The sequence below is a fragment of the Octopus sinensis genome, linkage group LG3 (genome assembly GCF_006345805.1).
Source record: "Octopus sinensis linkage group LG3, ASM634580v1, whole genome shotgun sequence".
NCBI classification, from domain to species: Eukaryota; Metazoa; Mollusca; class Cephalopoda; order Octopoda; family Octopodidae; genus Octopus; species Octopus sinensis.
The window spans coordinates 44,368,401-44,391,085 of record NC_042999.1 but is presented as its reverse complement, the minus strand read 5'-3'; the positions used below and the strand labels follow the sequence as shown (position 1 = coordinate 44,391,085).

At 36.5% G+C, this 22,685-nt stretch overlaps 1 protein-coding gene across 1 annotated transcript in view; it reads left to right on the top strand.

Annotated features, from left to right (window-relative positions):
- The window catches only part of LOC115209442 (transient receptor potential cation channel subfamily A member 1-like), a 77,252-nt gene that overhangs the window by 33,129 nt on the left and 21,438 nt on the right, over positions 1-22,685 (top strand). Inside the window, exons 8-17 of the mRNA XM_036500951.1 lie at positions 43-231; positions 4,268-4,468; positions 6,798-6,961; positions 7,559-7,723; positions 10,207-10,321; positions 12,738-12,904; positions 14,463-14,547; positions 16,343-16,402; positions 18,184-18,279; positions 19,999-20,069. Of these exons, the coding sequence (XP_036356844.1) occupies positions 43-231; positions 4,268-4,468; positions 6,798-6,961; positions 7,559-7,723; positions 10,207-10,321; positions 12,738-12,904; positions 14,463-14,547; positions 16,343-16,402; positions 18,184-18,279; positions 19,999-20,069 (1,313 nt within the window). The remainder of the gene's footprint in view (positions 1-42; positions 232-4,267; positions 4,469-6,797; positions 6,962-7,558; positions 7,724-10,206; positions 10,322-12,737; positions 12,905-14,462; positions 14,548-16,342; positions 16,403-18,183; positions 18,280-19,998; positions 20,070-22,685) is intronic.

The window sequence follows — 22,685 nt, the reverse complement described above, 5'->3', positions numbered from 1 at the left end:
ATAAAAGAGCTGGTTCTTATTTATCGTAATCATATATTTCAGGAAGATTTCTCTACTCCGGTTCATTGTGCTTCATCACAAGGCAAAGTGGAAATTCTAGAATATATGCAAAAATACCAACCTGAAAAGTTCTCCTCTGCCATTTCCATGGCTGATCTTCATAAGATGACACCACTACATAGAGCTGCACAACTGAACCAAGCTGCTGCCGTGCACTTCCTACTTGATAGGGTACGTCTTTACAAATGGTTTTATAATTTGAATTCTTCACCAATGGAAAAAGAGTCAGCTTCTAAACAGACACAAGGCTCTTCCATTGGAACTTAGATAAATTCATCAAAGCATATATGCTCTTGCATGTATGAGTACATATGTGCAGATATGCATGTATATATGTATGAAGTACATATGTATGTATTGGGTTGTCCGGAAAGTTCGTGCCGATTTATAGTAGCTTACCTTTCGACTTATTTTAGAACATGGTTGAGTCCATAAAATAGGATTTGATTACACCTCTATTTAGAGCACAGTTTAAGCTATCTTTTCGTGGAAGAAAGTTTATGTTCCTATAACCTGTGTTAATTCTGTAACCCTTTAAAATGGAAGATAAGAAAGTTCATTTTCGGCACTTGATGCTTTGGGAACCAGACAAAAATTGCTGCAGCTCAGCTGGGATGTGTTACCCAACCTTCCATATTCACCAGATATTGCTCCTTTGGATTTCCACTTATTCAGGTCTCTGCAGAATAGTCTTAATGGTAAAAATTTCAATTCTTTGGATGACGTAAAAAGAGACCTTGATGTATTCTTTGCCATGAAACCACCTCAACTCTGAGAAGTGGGTATTTTCAAGTTAAAGGAAAGATGGAGACGCATAGTGCAATACAATGATTCATATTTGGTTGATTAAAAATGTAATGGCAAGTATTTATTGACCTTTTCCTTTCCTTTAAAAATTGGCAGGAACTTTCCGGTCAACCCAATATTAAAACATGTATGTTTGTATATATGTATAAGCACTTGTATACATGTAAAATTCATGTAATATTATGTTTGATGATGTAATGTAATATGTACATACAATTAGTGCTCAAATTGACTTGCCACCTAAGACTCCAACTGAAAACAGAGATGTTGCTACCTAACAATGATTGGCTATAGGTGGTTTATCATTTGAGCAGATACATGTATAATAAAATGGTAATATAAACAGGCAAATAACTGGTATTTTCAGTAGAGAGCTTAAGTAGCAATCAATTCTATCATTGGAGAGGATCCTTGATAGAAAGCTTTGATCTACTACACTGATGGTAGACCAAAGCCTTCTACTAAGAAACTACCTCATTCTCTCTCTGATGATGGAATAGATCACTGCTTATATGGATATCTATTGTTCGTTTGCTGAGAAATGCATCATCTGTGCATCTATTTTTGAAACAGCTGTAAGGAACTATCTGCACACCTCCTTACTTTCTTCATCCTTATGTAATAACCATTATGTTTAAATATATAAATATCATAATCTAATCTGACACCAGTTGTTTGCCTGTTTATATACTTTCATTGTATTATACATATATACATGTATGCAAGCATAGATGTCATTGCATATGTGTACACAAGTATGTTTGCATATTTAAACATGTGAATATACATTTATTAAATGCTAACCTAGAATGTTTTACATATTGTGACAGTGCTCTTAATGGTTTGTAGCAGTAATTTCCTGATTAGCCATGTTCATTTAGCTTTTGTAAAGCCTAGCATTTCAAGATTAGTGTCAAGGTAGTTAGTTATATATCCAAGTACCCCTATAACTACAGGTATAAATTCAAAGTTGGGTGGAGTAACTGTAGGATTCTCATTCCACTAATCATTAAACATTATGCTGACATCAGCTGGGTAACTGATTTCCTCTGGATAACTTCTTTCCTCAATCTCAGGTCATTATGTCTGGTCTGTTAGACTTGCATTTTATTGAGCTTTTGACTAAAACCTTCCAGCAATCTTTTGTATTGTGAGGAATCATGTCTTCTACATTACTACAACTTTTTATATTTGTATACTCAGGGAAGTGGCTGTGTGGTAAGTAGCTTGCTAACCAGCCACATGGTTCCGGGTTCAGTCCCACTGCGTGGCATCTTGGGCAAGTGTCTTCTGCTATAGCCCCGGGCCGACCAATGCCTTGTGAGTGGATTTGGTAGACGGAAACTGAAAGAAGCCTGTCATATATATGTATATGTGTAAATATATATGTGTGTGTGTGTTTGTGTGTCTGTATTTGTCCCCCTAGCATTGCTTGACAAACAATGATGGCGTGTTTATGTCCCCGTCACTTAGCAGTTCGGCAAAAAAGAGACCGATAGAATAAGTACTGGGCTTACAAAGAATAAGTCCCGGGGTCAATTTGCTCAACTAAAGGCGGTGCTCCAGCATGGCTGCAGTCAAATGACTGAAACAAGTAAAAGAGTAAGTGTATGGCCGGATGAATGCATAAACAAACAGATAAATGTATAAACAAATTGATGGGTAACTTTTGAATGGAAGCTCCTTTGCTGCTGGTATAAGTTCTATTGCTTATACTGAGAGCAATTTTGATTTATATATAAGTCTTCATATGACATTGATTTGTATTCTCATTAATAGAGGAGAAACATGGAATCACATAATTTTGCAACTCGCAGGGACTAAATGTCTATTTCTACATGTCTGATTCTCAACTGCAGTTCAAAATTGGTTTCTGTTTCTCCATGAACTATATTTATTCAACCCAATAATTTTTAGTATTTGGATGTCTCACAAAGATATGTGGGTTTCTTATTTATTTATTTGAATATTTAAATGTATTTGTTTTTTTTTGCATAATTGTTGTGGTGGTCTACTATACTAGAAGGTGTATGATTGTAAATGTCCTGCTATTTTGACATGCAATTATCACTTGGTCAGTCCATTGTTTGCATTTCCCCTTTCATAGGTTAATTTGTAAACAACATTGTACTGTAACTTGTTCTCCTCTCTGTGTGGATAGTAACCAAAGTGACAGGCTTTTTGTGTGTTGTTATTTCTAACTAGAGAACAGGCATTGTCTTGGAGTGTAGCCATACCTTGCTATTCTGACAGGATGTTCAAAGCTCATGAGGTAGTACCTATGCTGATTATCTATCTGCTTCCCTTAGTGTGACATGATGTAAATCCAATTTTTGTAGACTTTTTTATCTTTGATATTGTTTTTCTCTGTCATTATCCATCTGACTGACACCAGTACTTGTTTTTCTGTTTGTTTGTCTCCTCACATCATGATGCATGCCTGTTTCACAAAACATAGTCCATAGCTTCTACTGGAGTTCATATAATTGACTAGAAACCTTTGAAGACATTGACTTAGCATGGCTATGGTCCAATAACTGTAACTGTTGAAATGACATAAGAAAAAAACATAAGTATAGAAACGGTTTCTTTGTTGTAACTACATGTTGACAGGAGTTTTGATTTGAGATTGTATGTTGAAACTAAGATGACTACTTCATGCTAATCTGTCAAAACACACACTGGCATTAGGAAGGGCATTCAGCCATAGAAACCATGCCAATACTGGTACTGGAGCTCAATGCCGTCCTGCAAATTGCTGGATTCTGTTAATCCTTTTGTTACCATATTTATTTTGAGGTGCTCTGTGTTTCTTTCAATTACTTTAAATATAACAAAGAATTTAGTAAAATGTCTTGGTTATCATTAAGCTAGTGTATTAGGAACATATATTGTGACTAAGGTTTGGTGGAAGATTTTAATTCAAAACTTATGAAAACAAGACATTTGTACTACAGAGTCAGAAGCAGTTTCAGCAGGCTTGGTATTGAAAAGGTTAAACCATGCAACCCAAGCCAGCATGGAAAACACAGACATTGAATGATGACAATGATGACTTTGATAATGCTGCTGCTGCTGATGATGATGATGATGATTGTTACATTTATTTGTTGTTATATATATTTTTTTCCAGTTGTACATAACATTAATTATGATCTAGTTACTGATATTCCACTGAAAAACAGCGATGTGGCATGAAACAGTGGAATGGAATATCAACAACTATTTATTAAATGTACAATGAAAGGCTTTCATACTTAATATTATATGATGCTAGGACAAAAAAAAAGGGTGGGTATATAATAATACATGTATTTAAAAATGCCAGAATGACTCTATCATAATCCAGTCTATTATATTGATAAATATATAACATTTTTTTTCTTTCTTTCTTTTGAAGGGTGCTGACATTAATGCACTGGATTCTCGTGGCCGAACTCCTTTACTTTTAGCTGCAAGTAAAGGACACTGGGAAATGGTTCAGGTTTTAATTAAAAGAGGTGCAAATTTATTAGTGAAAGATGAAAGCTATCGGAATTTCCTTCACCTGGCAATTGAAAATGGATCCCATTTAAATTTGTTTTGGAATTCTTTGAGGAAAGTATGAATACTTCTGTTTCTCTTCAAATAGTATAGATAAAATATGGTCTGTGAATGGAGTTAATGGCTCTTAACTTAGTGGATTAATTGATTTCTTAATTGAGAAGAGTCATAGCCTGTTAAATGAAACTTATTATAATGATGAATTTTGTGAGAAATTACTCAGGAATGCCATTTGCATGAAAATAATGGTTGAGTTGTTAGCACTATATTTAGTTCAGTAGCATTAAAATGCTAATTTGAAATAATTATGTGATGAAAAAAGTATATTAGTCATTAAACAGTAATATTATTTTAATTATTCTAGCAGGTAAAACAGACAACTCCAAACATGTTTCAGTCTAGTTAAACCTCCTTAGCAAGTCAGAGACTTTACTGTATTCTCTGAAGTAGTGATGCCAGAGTTATTAAGAAGATGTACAATATTGAAAATCAGTAGATATGAAAATTGTAAATTAATATATCTCAGAAAATAAGAGATTAATCAACACCATTCATATGTGTGTGTGTGTGTGTGTGTGTGTGAACACTTCTGTTTTTAATTATTTAAATTCTTCCTCTGAAGAAGGAATTGGTTTCTACCAAAGACACGAAGCTCTATCATTGGAAAAACAGTGTCACATTTTAAACTTAAGAGAAGTTTTGCATAATTTTACTGTTTCATTTATAGATTGTATTTGTAATGTGTAAGTTAGTCAGTTGATTTGTTTTTCTGAAAACCCTAGGCGCAGGAGTGGCTGTGTGGTAAGTAGCTTGTTTACCAACCACATGGTTTCAGGTTAAGTCCCACTGCGTGACACCTTGGGCAAGTGTCTTCTACTATAGCCTCGGGCCGACCAAAGCCTTGTGAGTGGATTTGGTAGATGGAAACTGAAAGAAGCCTGTCGTATATATGTATATATATATATGCATGTGTGTGTTTGTGTGTCTGTGTTTGTACCCCTAGCATTGCTTGACAACCGATGCTGGTGTGTTTATGTCCCTGTTACTTAGCGGTTCGGCGAAAGAGACCAATAGAATAAGTACTGGGCTTACAAAAGAATAAGTCCCGGGGTCGAGTTGCTCGATTAAAGGTGGTGCTCCAGCATGACTGAAACAAGTAAAAAGAGAGTAAAAAAAGAGTTATCCAGATTATCACTAAAGTATCTTCTCAATATGCATGTGTGTGTGTGTGTGTGTGTGCATGTGTGTGTGTGTGTGTGTCTGCAGATGTAATGCACTTTAGCAGAAATTCTCAACTTGGGCACAGTGAAACGAACCATTCCAAATCTTTTACAGTATCACTATCTTGTAATGAGTTGGAGTTGTATAGCATATAATAATAAAGTCAAACCAAATACTGATATTTTAAATGCATTCAAAACATCAATATTTGGTTTGGCATTATTATATATATATATGTGTATGTATGTATGTGTGGAGGCACATGGCCTAGTGGTTAGAGCAGCGGACTCGCGGTTGAGGGATCGCGGGTTCGAATCTCAGACTGGGCGATGTTTGTGTTTATGAGTGAAACACCTAAGCTCCATGCGGCTTCAGCAGAAGGTAATGGCAAACTTCTGCTGACTCTTTCGCCACAACTTTCTCTCACTCTTTCCTCCTGCATCTTACAGGGAAACTGGTCCTTATGAGCCAGGCGTGGTTCACGAAGGAACAAACAACAACAACAATGTATGTATGTGCATGCATATGTATGTATGTATGTGTGTATGTATGTACGTATGTGTGTGTATATGTTGTTGTTGTTGTTGTTACTGTTGCTGCTGCTGTTTTTAGCAGCAGCAACATTTTTCTGTCTTATATTCTGAGCTCAAATACTGCTGATGTCTACTTTACCTTTCACCCTTTCAGAGTCAATAAAAATGTATCAGTTGAGCACTAGGGTCAATGTAATCAACTCTCCCTTTCCACCAATTCTCAGGCCTTGTGCCTATAATAGAAGGGATTGTTGTTGTTGTTATATGTGTTTGTGTGTGTGAGTGTGTGTGTGTGTATATATGTATGTGTGTCATTGTTCAGTTTTACTTCAAGATTTCTTGCCAACAGAAAAAGAGCTGGTTTCTAAACTAGATCCAAGTTGGAATTTCAACATCAACAACAGGGTATTTTTGTTTATTTGCTTGTTTGTTTGTTTGTTTGTTTGTTTGTATGTATGTATGTATGTATGTATGTATGTATGTATGTATGTATGGATGGATGCATGGATGCATGCATGCATGCATAATTTGCTATATTTAGTAATTTGATGATTTGATTCAGAGAACATACAGTTAGAAATTTTTTAATTTCCTTGTTTAGAATCTTCAAAGAATATTTTCTCCCTTTTTCAGCACAGTAAAGATCTACTAAATGAAAGAGACATAAGTGGTTGGACACCTCTGCATTATGCTGCTAAAATGGGTCATTTAACTGCTATTGATGACTTAATGAAACTAGGGGCTATTGTTAATTTGAAAAACAATAATGAACAGTCACCATTTCACCTTGCATCCAGGTATGTTTTGGTTATATTAAACAAATACTTAGGAAATATCATCAACATTTAATCATCATCATCATATAGCGTCCGCTTTCCATGCTAGCATGGGTTGGACGGTTCAACTAGGGTCTGGGAAGCCAGAAGGCTGCACCAAGCCCAGTCTGATCTGGCAATGTTTCTACAGCTGGATGCCCTTCCTAATGCCAACCATTCCGTGAGTGTATTGGGTGCTTTTTACGTGCCATCGGCACAGGTGCCAGATGGGGCTGGCAAATGGCCATGGTCAAATGGTGCTTTTTTACATACCACTGGCACAGGGGCCAGGCGAGGCTGGCAACGGCCATGATCAGATGGTGCTTTTTATGTGCCACTGGCGCGGAGGCCCGTCGGGGCGGAACTGGCAACGGTCAGTCTAAATATTTATTTTCACATCAGTTCTAAATGTGTCTAATTTCTTTAATCTTATGTTTCTCATCATCATCATCATTTAACATCCACTTTTCCATGTGTGTGTCTGTATGTATATACCTACATGTAATTATGTATGTATATATCAACTTCAAAATGTCGAACTGCTTCTTATAAATAAGCTTTCTTTGTTTTCTATCGAAGATATGGTCGCTTTAACACATGTGTGCGGCTCCTCACGGGTAAAGATGGATCTACAATGTTAAATGAGATGGATAACCTGAATCAGACTGCTCTTCATCTGGCTTCTCAGAATGGTCATACCAAGCTGGTATCACTTTTGCTAAGGAAGGGTGCAGTAATATATAAGTAAGTATTGATCTTTCTTTAATATATACTAGCAGTATCGCCCGGCGTTGCTCGGATTTGTTTTGACCCTTTAGAATTGGAATTTTTGAAAAGTAAAAATTTTGCATTACGTAACTTGTTATTCTCTTTAAGTGAACATTTTTCTGGTTGAAATACACCGAAAAATGGCGACACAGCAGTCAAAAAATAGTAAAAAATAGGGATTTTCATAGAAAAAAAGCACCTTTTTGATGTAAATAATTTTTGGTGCTAACATGGTCCAATTTGAACTTTTTCTTCTACGGAAGGAAGAGCAAGCCTTCTTCTATCATACTCTCAATTTTGGTCAACTTGCACTGCAGGGTCTTGGAGGAGATAGTATTAATTGAAGGCTACCAAACCAGCCATGTACAGACAACTTCAGCTTTATATAGATAGAGATTATCCTTATATTTTTTTTAATTATTTCTATATCTTGCATAAGGTTACCACCATCATTTTAATATTGTCATTTCCATACTTCGACAAAGTTTGGACAGAGCTTATTGAGGCAGGTTTTCTATGGCTGTGTGCCCTTCCTGTCACCAATCCTCACCTGTTTCCTAAGCAAGATAATATTTCCCTATGGCCAGATATGCTTTTGCAGAATATTCTTTTCTACTCTAGACACAAGGCCTGAAATTTGGGGGGAGGGGGTCAGTCGATTAGCTCAACCTCAGTACACAACTGAAAGGATGGAAGGCAAAGTCGACCTGCCAAATATTGGAAATGAACAGCACTGCTTGTATGACAGTGACACTCATTTACTGTTATCAAGTGATGCCAAGACAAGAACACAAGTACACACACACTCATGCACACACAATGAGCTTCTTTCGGTTTCTTATTTGTTTATTGCCCACAAGGGCTAAACATAGAAGGGACAAACAAGGACAGACAAAGGGATTAAGTCAATTACATCGACCCCAGTGCGTAACTGGTACTTAATTTATCGACCCCGAAAGGATGAAAGGCAAAGTCAACCTCAGTGTAATTTGAACTCAGAACATAATGGCAGACGAAATACCGCTAAGCATTTCGTCCGACATGCTAACGCTCCTGCCAGCTTGCTGCCTTATTTCAGTTTCTACCAACCAAAATCCACTCACAAGGCTTTGATCAGCTTGGGGCTATAGCAAAAGACACCAGCCCAAGACGCTATGCAGTGGGACTTAACCCAACAATATTTTCTTAAGAAGCAAGCTTTTTAACCACATGCCTATGCTTATTTTATATACCTAAAATAAGTACATTCATTTGACTCCAGTCTATGTTGAATAAATTGCTTTGTCTGTAACTGTAATTGGTTGTACTTTAAAGGCTAGCTTTGTCACACAGTGTGTAAAATTGAGTCAGCCTGTGAAGGACTTTAAAAGTACAAATGTCTGTGGAGTATTCAGCCACTTATACTATAATTCAATAAGTAAATTGTTCCAGTAACTTAACACACATAGAAACATTCATTGTTGAAACTGATTTGAAACTCCTCAGAATATATGTCAATAGGTACAGGCATGGCTGTATGGTGAGGTGTTTGTTTGCCAACCACATAATTCTGGGTTCAATCCCACTGTGTGACACCTTGGGCAAGTGTCTTCTACTGTAGCCTCAGGTCAACCAAAGCCTTGTGAGTGGATTTGGTAGATGGAAACTGGAAGAAGCCTGTATATGCTTGTGTGTGTGTTTACATACATACATACATAGTTAATCCAAACATGAAAACACAAAGAGAAAACACAAGTGCAAGGACGTGGAACAAGTATAGTGTTATTGGATGCTCAGGAAAGGAAACATACATACATACGCACATACGCATATATACATACACATATATGTATATATATGCATGAAAGAGTGTGTATGTGTGTGTGTGTGTGTATGTGTGTCATGAAAGTTTGTGTATATTTGTGTTTCCTTGGCTTGACATTGCATGATAATTAGAAAATGATTGCCACTGTCATACAAGCAGTGTTATTTATTTCCAATATTCTGCATGAATTTACCTGGCCAAATGGTAACATTTCTTTACCTGAAAATAGGTGAGAGTTAGGAACAGGAAGAGCATACAGCTGTAGCATGTTTGCTTCAACAAACTCTATCCAGCCTGTGCAAGCACGGGAAAGAGAACATTAAACTGATGATGATGATGGTGGTGGTGGTGGTGGTAGTGGTGGTCATGTATGGATAGTTGTACACATGCATGTATATTTAGTTTTTCTGATGAGAGAAGAAATTAAATTAGAATATTTCTTTCATTATTATTATACTTGGGGGTGGTCATCTTTTGTCAATTAAACACACTCTATTTATTTGATCTTTTCTTTAGCTTTATTATAATTACTCTTAGTTTATTTCTCAAAGTCTTTTCCTCACACATACTGTGACCTCTTCAGTGTCTCTCTACCCCCACCTGTCTCCTCTTGTTCTACTTTCTTTCTATTTTTTCTTTCCTTTATTTATCTTAGAGACAATGATGGTAACACGCCCCTTCATTTAGCAGCAAAGAATGGATATACACAAACTGCGCGACTACTTTTGGATATTTACCCCAATATCTTGGACTCTAAAAATCTAAACAGAGTAAGATCTAAATGCTTTATATAGTTAATATATAAAATATTAATTTAATTAATTATAAACATTTTATATAATCATAATCATAATATCATCATCATCATCGTTTAATGTCCGCTTTCCATGCTAGCATGGGTATAATTATAATATGATTAATTATAAATGTTTTATATATATATATAGGTGCAGGAGTGGCTGTTTTATATAATGTTTTATATAATTAATGATTTCAAATGTTAGCACAAGACCAGCAATTCTGGGGGAAGGGGTAAATCGATCACATAACCCCCCAGTGTTTAACTGGTATTTATTTTATTGAACCTGAAAGGATGAAAGGCAAAGTTGACCTCGATAGAATTAGAAATCAGAATGTAAAGACAGATGAAACTGTGTGGAAGCCTGTCATGTGTGTATATATATATATATATATATAGGAGTGGCTGTGTAGTAAGTAGCTTGCTTACCAACCACATGGTTCTGGGTTCAGTACCACTGCGAGGCATCTTGGGCAAGTGTCTTCTACTATAGCCTCGGGCCGACCAAAGCCTGGTGAGTGGATTTGTTGGACAGAAACTGAAAGAAGCCTGTCGTATATATGTATACATATATGTGTGTGTGTGTTTGTGTGTCTGTGTTTGTCCCCCCCACCCAACATCGCTTGACAACCGGTGCTGGCATGTTTATGTCCCCATAACTTAGCGGTTCGGTAAAAGAGACCGATAGATTAAGTACTAGGCTTACAAAGAATAAGTCCTGTGGTCGATTTGCTTGACCAAAGGCGGTGCTCCAGCATGGCCACAGTCAAATGACTGAAGTAAAAAAGAATAAAGAGTATATATATATATGTGCATGTGTGTCTGTGTCTTTGTATCTGTGTTTGTAACCCACTGCTTGTTCAACAATAGCAACTGATAGATTAAGTACCAGACTTAAAAAAAACAGGTGCAGGGGTTGATTTGTTCCACTAAAACCACTCAAGGTAGTGCCCCAGTTTAACTGTTTGTAATGATTCTCTGTTAAGATTTTCATTAATGCATACATACACACATATATACAACCCATGGTCTACACGTAATTATTTATAGTTTTATGTGCTTTGAATTCACTGTTCCATAAAAGAATGATGTTACATTCTCTCAAAAGTTTATAAATCCTTATGACATATATATATATATATATATATATATATATACACACACACACATACATATATATATATATACTAGCAAACGCAGCTGTCCTTTGGACGGTTTAACATATAAATAAATAATACATCAAAATAATGTAAAAACAACTAAAAAAAAATATTCTGTAATGCAAATATACGACCATATAGATTAAAAAGTATGGAAAACAGTCGAAATAAATATAAAGACAAAATCCTTTCACTTTTGTAATATTCTCTAGCCAAAACCCTCAAACAATACACACCAATACACATATTTAAAAAAATAGAAAGTAATAATGCACAATTACAACATACAAATAAATAATAAATCAAAAAATGTGAAAACCACTAAAAATATTCTCTAATGATATAATATATGACCATATAGATTAAAAAAAGTATGGAAGACCCTACATACGAAAAAACTATGTACATAGGTACAGGAGTGGCTGTGTAGTAAGTAGCTTGCTTACCAACCACATGGTTACAGATTGAGTCCCACTGTGTGGCACCTTGGGCAAGTGTCTTTTACTATAGCCTTCAGCCAATCAAAGCCTTGTGAGTGGATTTGGTAGATGGGAACTGAAAGAAGCCTGTCATATGCATATGTGTGTGTGTGTATGTGTGTGTGTGTGTGTGTGTGTGTGTGTGCTTGTGTGTCTGTGTTTGCCCTCCTACCATCACTTGACAACTGATGCTGGTGTGTGTACATCCCTGTAACTTAGTGGTTCAGCAAAAGAAACTGATAGAATAAGTACTAGGCTTACAAAAAATAAGTCCTGGGCTCGATTTGTTCAACTAAAGGCGGTGCTCCAATATTGCTGCAGTCAAATGACTGAAACAAGTAAAAGAATAAAAGAATAATGCAAGGAATTAGAGAAAAGCCCATGTAAACCACCGTTTTTCCTTGTTTGTCCTTTTACACTGGAACTCTGGGCAAAATGCATGGCCATCCTTGGCACATAATTAATGTGTGTATAAAGTTTGGTGAAAATCAGTTGAGAATTGTGGAAATGCATACGTTAGTCAATATACACACACATACTGTGATTTATATATACTAGATATATGCATTGGTGGATAAAGATTCTGTATTTGTGTATTAAGGCTACGATTGTTTACTTGTTAAGAAATATCTTAACAATTCTTCAAGCCGATCAGGTAGAGATTAAAACACAGACATATATATATATATAAAATGCACTACACACAAATGCACAATGAAATATCAATGACTTAAATTTTTGTTTTTAGGATACACCCCTTCATGTCACTGCTGCTGAAGGGCATGCAGCAATGGTAAACGTTCTGTTAACTCTCAGAGCCAAACTTGATTCCAATAATGAAGAGAAAACCTTTTTTGATTACATTATTTATAACAAACATCATGATGCAGCAATGACAGTAGTTTTACATGAAAGGTAAAAACTTTTTTGTTTCTTTCTTCATTGCTATGCAAATGTTTCTTGTTAGCCTCCATTGAATATGCTAATATTAACTTGACTCTTCTATTCTTTACAGCGCTTTCTGTAAATAGGATGTAATGTGAATTGTATAATTTTCAAAACAGGGGCTGTATTCTAGAATAGTGAAGGTACAATTTTATAGTACAATAGTTCTACCAATGGTTCTCTGTGGCAGTGAAACTTAGAAAATGAGAGTGAAGTTAGTCAAGAAGTATCAATGATCCATGCAAAGAATTTGCAAAGTCACTTGTGAGATAGAATTACAAATGAGGAAATCCTTTTTCAAAGAGAATCCCAATCACTGCAAAACACCATGGTATTGTGTTGGTTTCATCTAGCAGGTCATATTTTGGGTCTGCCAGCCATTCAGGATGCAAAGACTGCAGAAAAATGCACGCTGAAAGAAGGAAAACAAGAAAAGCACCTATTAAGAACACCTGTGCTGGAAATTCCAGGAGGACCTTAAATGCATAGTGATTGGTTGGACAGGTACAACAAGAACTGTGTTAGATCAGCCACAATGGAGAAAGTTTGTTGCCTTATACATCTCATCATGCAGGAAGACCTAAATATGTTTAAATCTAACTTAAGATTTATTATTTTTTAATGTAGATGTACCTCTGAATTATTTATTTATTGAACAGTTTTATTATACGTGTAATGGGGGGAAAAAGTTCACCTAACTTGTGAGTTTACATGTAACATTGATCCTTTCCAGCTGAGATATATCTGTAGGAGCCTTATCTGTCTAACCTCTAGCCAGAATCTAACAGCAAACTCCCTGAACTCACACAGTCACCACATCCACTGTGAGCAACAGATCCAAAGCAAAAGAGGCCCACACTAGTCATCCTTCTGCTCACATGGCCTCCCTCACTCCTCTCCTTACAGCAAGACCCCTTGGCCATTCACTGGCCCTATGCCTCTGCCCCTCCCCCAACAGCCCTTACATTACAATAATTGTACAATTACTTTATTACTTTGAAAAGTACAGTGAAGCCTATACTTTGATAATGAGAGCATACCATGATTAAAACCTGTTCAGACTTGACTCTCATACTTGCCGAAATAAAAATGATATTAGTGAAGGACTAATATCATTCTTTTTTCCCCACCATGTAATATTTTCTAGGTAGCTCTTTAATGCACCATGCATTCTAAAGAAGAACAACCTACCATCTGATTAACATGAAGTTGATCATCAACATACATCTGGTTCAGAGTCATACTATATTATTTCTGTTTATTTTTTCTACATAGATTAGTGGCCACTGATACTCAGAACTGGCATCATCCCTACTCATGCACTCCTGAGTCACACATCCTTTGGAACTATATGGTTTCAAAGCAAACTCCTTAAACACACAGACATTCATCCTTTTAGGGTTGATAAAATAAAAGTACCAGTCAAGTACTGGGGTTGATGCAATCAACTACCCCACCCCCTAAAACTGTTAACCTTATGCCAAAATTTGAAACAATTATTGTTGTTATTGTTATTGATATTTTACAGATGGGAGGAATGTATGGAGCTATATTCTGTGTTATATGGCTGGCCAATGATTGGCCTTGTTCGACAACTTCCTGAAGTTTGTATGGTGAGCAAGTCAGTTTCATTTATGACTCTCAACTAATCCATATCATTTAGTGCTATTTTGTTATCATTCACTGTTATATTATTATTATTAATATTATAAGTAATATTCTCATATATGTCACAGACTGATTCCAGTTGCTAAGCATAAAATTATGTTAATTATAACACTCAAATTGAGTCAATTACCATGTGGGTAATCTTCAACAAACCAATAATTCTTACTGGGCTACTTCATTTGGTACTAATTTCATTGTCTACCTTTTTCTTATGATATGATGGAACTGTAAATACATGTACAACTATAAATATACATATGAGGGGCTGCTAAAAAGTTCCTGGCTTTGGGTAAAAGAAAATACAGGAAGATCAGTTAATTATAGTTTTATCCAGCATAGATCCAACACAGATTCACACACTTGTTGCAGTGGTCCTTCAGTTTTCCTAAGCCCTGTAAGAGAACTCAGAAAGTTGGGCCTCCAACCTAGACTTTTGTGATACCCTTAAAGCCAGGAACTTTTCAGTAACCCCTCATATATCTACAATCCCTAAAAAGATGGGAATGATTTGAACCTTATTAATCTTAATTAAAATCAAGTTTTATAACATAATGTTTACATGATCTCATGGTGGAAAGATGAATGTAGATTTTGTAATATCATATAAGAATATTGAAGATGAGAAGCTATAAGAAATTAAAGGTTATGAAAAATGAAGACCTACACAGCTATGAAAAGATTTTGATGGTTTTAAATATATTTTATCATGAATCAATCACTAGAAGATTTATGTAGTAAATATAAAATCTATATTTAATGGTATTAAAGACATATGGGTATATTAGATGCACACTAATTTCAGTTGTGCATATTCAGGAAAAAAAGTTTTTTGTGTATTAAAGCCATATAATAATAGGCCCAATTTCATATATTTCAAGTATTGTTTTGAGACTTGCTTTTTTAAATGTTTGTCTTATAATAATAATGAAATGATAATAATAATGAAATTATTGTATATAGTGCTCAGGTACACCACAACTGCTCAGGTGCACCACAGCTATTTATGTGAGGTTATGATCCGTGCATCGAAGGGTTTGCAGCCAATCCCGCAGGCTGATGGATTCACCCCCTGGACATGTGGTTTTGTCCACGAAAGTAGGGGCCCTGCTTGTTCCTTCGCTCGGTCACTGTATTTATGTGCCATCAAATACAATAACACTTATTGAGAATTATTGATTTAGGATTTCAAAGAACAGATGGCTGGCTTGGTTGAGCATCAGTAAACCAGATGACATGTCATCATATACATATTATGGTTTGCACTGCAACATATTTGAGGTAAAGACAATTTTCAAATTGTTCCTGTTTATCTAACTGTAGTTTCCACAGGATGGGGGTCATCAATCAGTATCATTTAACAGTTTAGAGGTGGCAAGCTGGCAGAACTGTTAGCATTCCAGACAAAACACTTAGTAACATTTCATGTCTTCACATTCTAAGTTCAAATAGCACCAAGATCAACTTTGCCTTTTCTCTTTACAAGATCAATAAAATAATGTCAATTGAAGACTATGGTCACTGTAATCGTCTTACTCTCTCTCCTCTATTGACAAATCATTTCAACACAGGGCTATAGAAGAAGACACATGCCCAAGGTGCTACATAGTGGGACTGAACCTGAAACCATATGGTTGCAAAGCAAACTTCTTAACACTATAGCCATGCCTAGAAGATATACACTGCAAAACTATGGTTCTATGTTTTTATTCTTTACTACATTATTTGAATTTATCCTTCTAGGCTGTCTTAGATCGATGCCAGACTTCTTCAAGTCATCAACCAAAGAGCTATCATTTTTATGTAAGTTTTATGTCTTTATATCATGATAAAGTTGGTTCATTACATTTGTTCTATAAGTCATTAGAACTTAAAATAACTATTGTTTGATGGATACATTTTAAGTCCATGATTTGAATCATTTAATAACTGTGCTATAAGAATGGTAATATGTTTCCAGAAAGTAATGCATTCAAAATTATGTAAAATCACCCAAACAGGGGTTTTGTGAGTCATGTTTTGCACTCAGGGGTCAAAAAGATGAACAGTATAATGCAAACTGTGGATCCTAACTGGTTGAGATTGGTTGTTCAACCATACTGAAGGATGATGGTGTTTTGTGCAATGTGACTTCAATTCTCAATAAATTCTCTCCTCATGCTTTACACATTAATAGCTACTTATAAATTTCAATGTGTTTTTTAAGATTTCTTGGTGTGTAGTAGATATGAATCCAAAGATTCAATCTTCAACAACACAGTGGTACTTCATTTGTTGCATTGTTTAAGAGAGTTGAAACTGACTGATTTAGATTTGTCTTTCATGCCTGCTGCAGATAAAAAAAAAAAGATACCAGTAATATTTTGCTTTAATTTCATTTTATCATATATTTGTGCAATATAATGTAAGGCTGTGACTAATATGCACACACACACATCATCATCATCGTTTAACGTCCATTTTCCATGCTAGCATGGGTTGGACAGTTCAACCGGGGTCTGGAAAGCCAGGAGGCTGCATCAGGCTCCAGTCTGATCTGGCAGTGTTTCTACAGCTGGCTACCCTTCCTAATGCCAACAACTCTGTGAGTGTAGTGGGTGCTTTTTACGTGCTACTGACACAGGTGCCAGGGGAGGCTGGCAACGGCCACGATCAGTTGGTGCTTTTTATGAGCCACCGGCACGAAAGCCAGTCAAGGTGGCACTGGCATCAGCCATGTTCAGATGGTGCTTTTTATGTGCCACCGGCAAGGGTATCACACCTACAATTTCCATTTAATTTTTATTTTGATGTTGATGTACTTGACTCAATATGTCTCCTCAAGCACAGCAGGTCGCCCTATGATCCAAGGTAAGCACAGCAGGCCGTCCTGCAATCTAAGATACTTTGGATGGGCTGGGGCTGCTATGTGAAGCTGGTGCAGGAAACAGCCATGAACTCACGTTATTTGTCGGGTCTTCGCAGTCACAGCATATCTCCAGAGATCTCGGTCTTTCATCATTGCCTCCATGAGGCCAAATTGCCTCCATGAGGCCAAATTGCCTCATAATATACATATGTGTTTGCGTGTGTGTGTGTGTGTATTTATGTATGTATGATATATATTTCATCCACAGCCATTAGTCCAACAAAATATACTTTGTTTCCTCTTATGGTGCTTCAGGAACTAAAGATGCCATATAAAAAGGACCAGTGCTGGTGTCATGTAAAAAGTACCCAGTACACTCTGTAAAGTAATTGCATTAGGAAGGGCATCCAACAATTGAAACCATACCAAAGCAGACAATGGAACCTGGCATAGTCCTTTGGCTTGCCGGCTCCTGTCAAACCATCCAACCCGTACCAGCATGGAAAACAGATAATGATAATGATGCAAGTGTGATTTGAGGGAAATTTTAAAAGATTCTCTAATCATATAGAGGTCACTCATTAGTTTGAAATAAATACCAGTCATATATTGAAGTTGAATTACTTAATTATACCTTCGTTGAAAATTTCTAGCTGTGTGCCAATCTGAGAAATCAATGATTTTTATTGTTGTTTCATTGTTGGTTTTTTTTTCCCCCACCTTTTAATATTTCAAGATTGAATTTAACTTCAAACACATGCAACATCCAGCAATTTACCACAAGAAGAAGCCAGCCCAGAAAGAGAGCTTTGGGCCTTTATCCTGCTTAGTCGTAAGTAGATATTGCTATTTTTTAATTCATCAAATTATCATAGATAGAAGCTTCTATAAATCAATTTTTTTCCCTTCTTTATTAATTCTTTCAATTTTTTTTCACCTTTTCTCCTCCACTCTTGTTCCTTTCTTCATTTCTCTTCTTTCTGTTTTTGTTGTTTTTGTTGTTGTTGTTGTTGTTGTTCTTCTTCTTCTTCTTCTTCTTCTTCTTCTTTTTTTTTCTTCGTCGTCTTCTTCTTCTTCTCCTGATTATATGTATTCCATCATCTCCAGTAACATCAATCTGCTACAGATTCAGCATTTTTTTTCCGCCTACAGGGTCTAGATTTATAAATATTATCTGTTATCTTGTCTTTTGCTTCAACACATCATCATCATTTAACGTCCACTTTCCATGGGTTGGACGGTTTGACTGACGACTGGCAAGCCAGGAGGCTGCACCAAGTTCCAATCTGATCTGGCAAGGTTTCTACAGCTGGATGCCCTTCCTGACGCCAACCACTCTGAGAGTGTAGTGGGTTCTTTTTACATGTCACCGGCATGGGAGCCAGTTAGGTGGTACTGGCATCAACCACAATCAAAGGGTGCTTTTTACGTGCCACCAGTATCTGAGCTAGTCAGGTGGCACTGGCAACGACCATGCTCGAATGATGCTTTTTATATGCCACCGGCACGGGAGCCCATCAGACCGCACTGGCATCAACCACACTTGTATGGTGCTTTTTACATGTCACTGGCATGGGAGCCAGTCAAGTGGCACTGGCATCAACCATGCTCGTATGGAGCTTTTTACATGCCACTGGCATGGGTGCCAGTCAGGCAGTACTGGCATCGACCACGATAATGATTTCACTTGATTCAACAGGTTTTCTCAAGCACAGTATATTGCCCAATGATTGAAGGGTACTCTTAAATGGGCCGGTTATGCAACACTGGCATAGGCCATGGCTACGGTCTCACTTGGCTTGCTAAGTCTTCTCAAGCACAGCATATGTCCAAAGGCCTCAGTCGCTTGTCATTGCCTCCTATGACAAAAGTTTGATAAAACATCACCATGTCCAAATTCCTGGATACTAGCATGAAACTATTGTAGAGAAGTAGAGACAAGCACTCTATCTATCTCTCTATCTATCTATCTATTTATCTATCTATCTATCTATCTATTTATCTATCTAGCTCTCTAACTATTTAATCTGTCTGTCTATCTGACTACCTCTCTATCTGTCTCTGTCCATCCATCCGTTCATCTGTCTGTCTGACTGTCTATCTATCTATCTGTCTGTCTGACTGTCTATCTATCTATCTGTCTGTCTGACTATCTCTCTGTCTGTCTGTCTATCTGTCTGACTATCTCTCTGTCTGTCTGTCTGTCTCTCTGTTTGTTCATCCATCCATTTATTCATCTGTCTGTCTGTCCATCTGTCTGTCCATCCATTTGTCCATCTGTCTATCATCTATCTATCTATTTACCTATCTATCTATCTATCAACCATTTTTTAATATTTGTGTGTGTATGTGTGTGTATGGGTGTGCATGCATGTATGAGCATCTATGTGTACGCTTGTATGTGTGTGTGTGAATAAATATAAAAATACTTTCCATTCAACAAATTAGAACCAAAAACGACTAATGTAACTTCATTTACTAAAAGTAATGAAAATATTATTTCAAATGACAAATGACTAATCACATAATTTTTTTATATATCTTCCAAAAGATGATGGCAAAACTTGGAAGAGAAGATTTACTTTCACATCCTGTTTGTGAAAACTTTCTTAAAATGAAATGGTAAATATTTACATTTTTGTTTGAAACATAGTTGTTTTCTTTTCATATTATGTTTTTTGTTTTATATCTGTCTTTCCCTGGGGGAAGATGAATCACTTGTTGGATTAATTTTTTTACAGCTGGATTGCTAGCAACTGAGTTGTAAAAGAAGAAGAGAAGCAGGGATGAGTTGGCAGAGTCATTAGTAAGCCGGACAAAATGCTTAGCGGCATTTAGCCCGTCTTTACATTCTGAGTTCAAATCCTGCCAAGGTTGACTTTGCCCTTAATCATTTCAGGGTTGATAAAATAAAGTACCAGTTGCGTACTGAGGTCAATGTAATAGACTAGCCCCTCTCACAAAATTTCAAGCTTTGTGCCTACACTAGTGTAGTGACGCGATTTTGGAAGTCTTCAGCACGCATGCGCAGAGTTGGATTTCTTCCGGGAGGCTGCCGGAAGTCCCCTCATGTGCATGCGCAGAGAACTACCAGCAGCTAAACTTCCCGTGTATCGTTCTCTCTCTTGAAGCTGACACCGAATTGAATGGACGCGTCCTCATAGCTCTACTAAGCTGCCACCACGTGGCAAAGCTACACTATGCTGGAACAAAATAGGATTTGGTTCACACCATTTAACTACTGTGACTAGTTCCATGGCTACCGGTTCGCCCTGAAGGATATATATATATATATATATTATTGCAAATCCAGGAAATAAAAAATATTTATGCTGCTTGAAGATATTCGATGTCTTGGCTTTTCCTTCAACAAATAATTTAATGTAACGGGATGAGACCTGCACCCCTCATGTGTTACAGACCTTTCATCCTGTTACACTAGGAAGGATTGTTTATTATTATTAACCTGGAGAAGACAGACAAGCTGCTGAAATATTGTTCAAACTGTTAAATAAACTATTACAAATTGCATCACATTCTTTTCATTGTCTATTTACCTTCATGAAGATTTATGTCATCATCGTTTAGCATCTGCTTTCCATGCTGGCATGAGTTAGACAGTTTGACTAAAGCCAGTAAGCCAGAGAGTCGCAACCAAGTTTCATTCTGATTTGGCATGGCTTCTATGGTTGGATGCCCTTCCTAATGCCAACCACTCCAAGAGTGTAACGGGTGCTCTTTACATGCCACTGGCATAGGTGTTTTTAGGTGCCAGTCATATGACCCTGGCATTGGCCACAACTAAATTTTCACTTGGCTTGATGAATCTTCTCAAGCACAGCATATTGCCAAAGGTCTTGGTCACTTGTCATCACCAATGTTTGAAGATCAAGCTTCACCACCTCATCCGATGTCTTCCTGGGTCTAACTCTTCCACAATTCCCCTCCACAGTTAGAGATTGGCACTTTTTTACACAGCTGTCCTCATCCATATACATCACATGACCATACCAGTGCAGTCATCTCTCATGTGGTGCATATGAACAACAATCTTTATAAAACATTATTATTATTATTATTATTATTAGGCAAACTAAAGAAAGTCTAGTTAGCACTCTTGATCAAAGGCAGTGGTGCCTAAACTTATTTTATCATGGAACTTGTATGTAATTTTTTCAGAAATTACAGAGCTTATACGGCTTTATTTTACAGACAAACATCTAATATAGAAGAGTATTTATTTATATAAAAAAATAAATATAATTTATTATTTTGAAATTGACAACTTCAATTTTTTCATAAAATTAATTTTTGTTAATTTTTTTTTTAAAAACGTACCTTATCACACAGAATCCCAGAATATTTTCATGGAACTTTTGGGGTCCATAGAACTCACTTTGAGAAATACTGCTTTAGGGCACTGTACAACAGCTTCTACACCAAATATTTGTCAAATCCCTATATTATCTTTACAAAAGATGGCCTCAGGATTTTTTTTTTCAGCTTAGATGAATGAGCAATCTAATTTATGCAAAAGCACAATGATGCTGTTGTTTAATCCCAAGTCATCCTTAACAACTAAGCAGAATCTATAAGACAAGGAATGCAGCCATGACAGCCTCTTGGGCATCGCCATATCCAAAACTACATTGTAAAGTGTCACCCTCACTTTGGAAGATCATATGGGTGTTATCACAAGAATTTCTTTGTTATTTTCTGTTTTCTGACTTTGTAAATATGTCCACGGGTGTTAGATGGGTGGAGTTTGAAAAGGTGCTCAGAGTTATTGTTTGTACGATGGTTGATAATTTTATGTGGCAGACACACATAAAATTATCAACTATCATACAAACAATAACTCTGAGCACCTTTTCAAACTCCACCCATCTAACACCCGTGGACATATTTACAAAGTCAGAAAACAGCACAGCTCCCATGACTTCAGGAAACATTTTTTCACGCTGAGAGTTGCTGAAGCATGGAACAAACTGCCAGCATCAGTTGTTAGTTGTCAGAGCACTGCATCCTTCAAAACTTCCATGCTTTCTGAGATTCGCCAACACTACACCTGATTTTCTCCCCTCCATACATACACAAACATGTATCTGACTCATGCATTGTTTGCTTTCCAGACATTTGTACATTACTGCATATACTCTGACAAGTTGTGATGCACCTGAGCACTGTATACAATAATTTCATTATTATTATTATTATTTCTATCGGGTTAAGAAATCA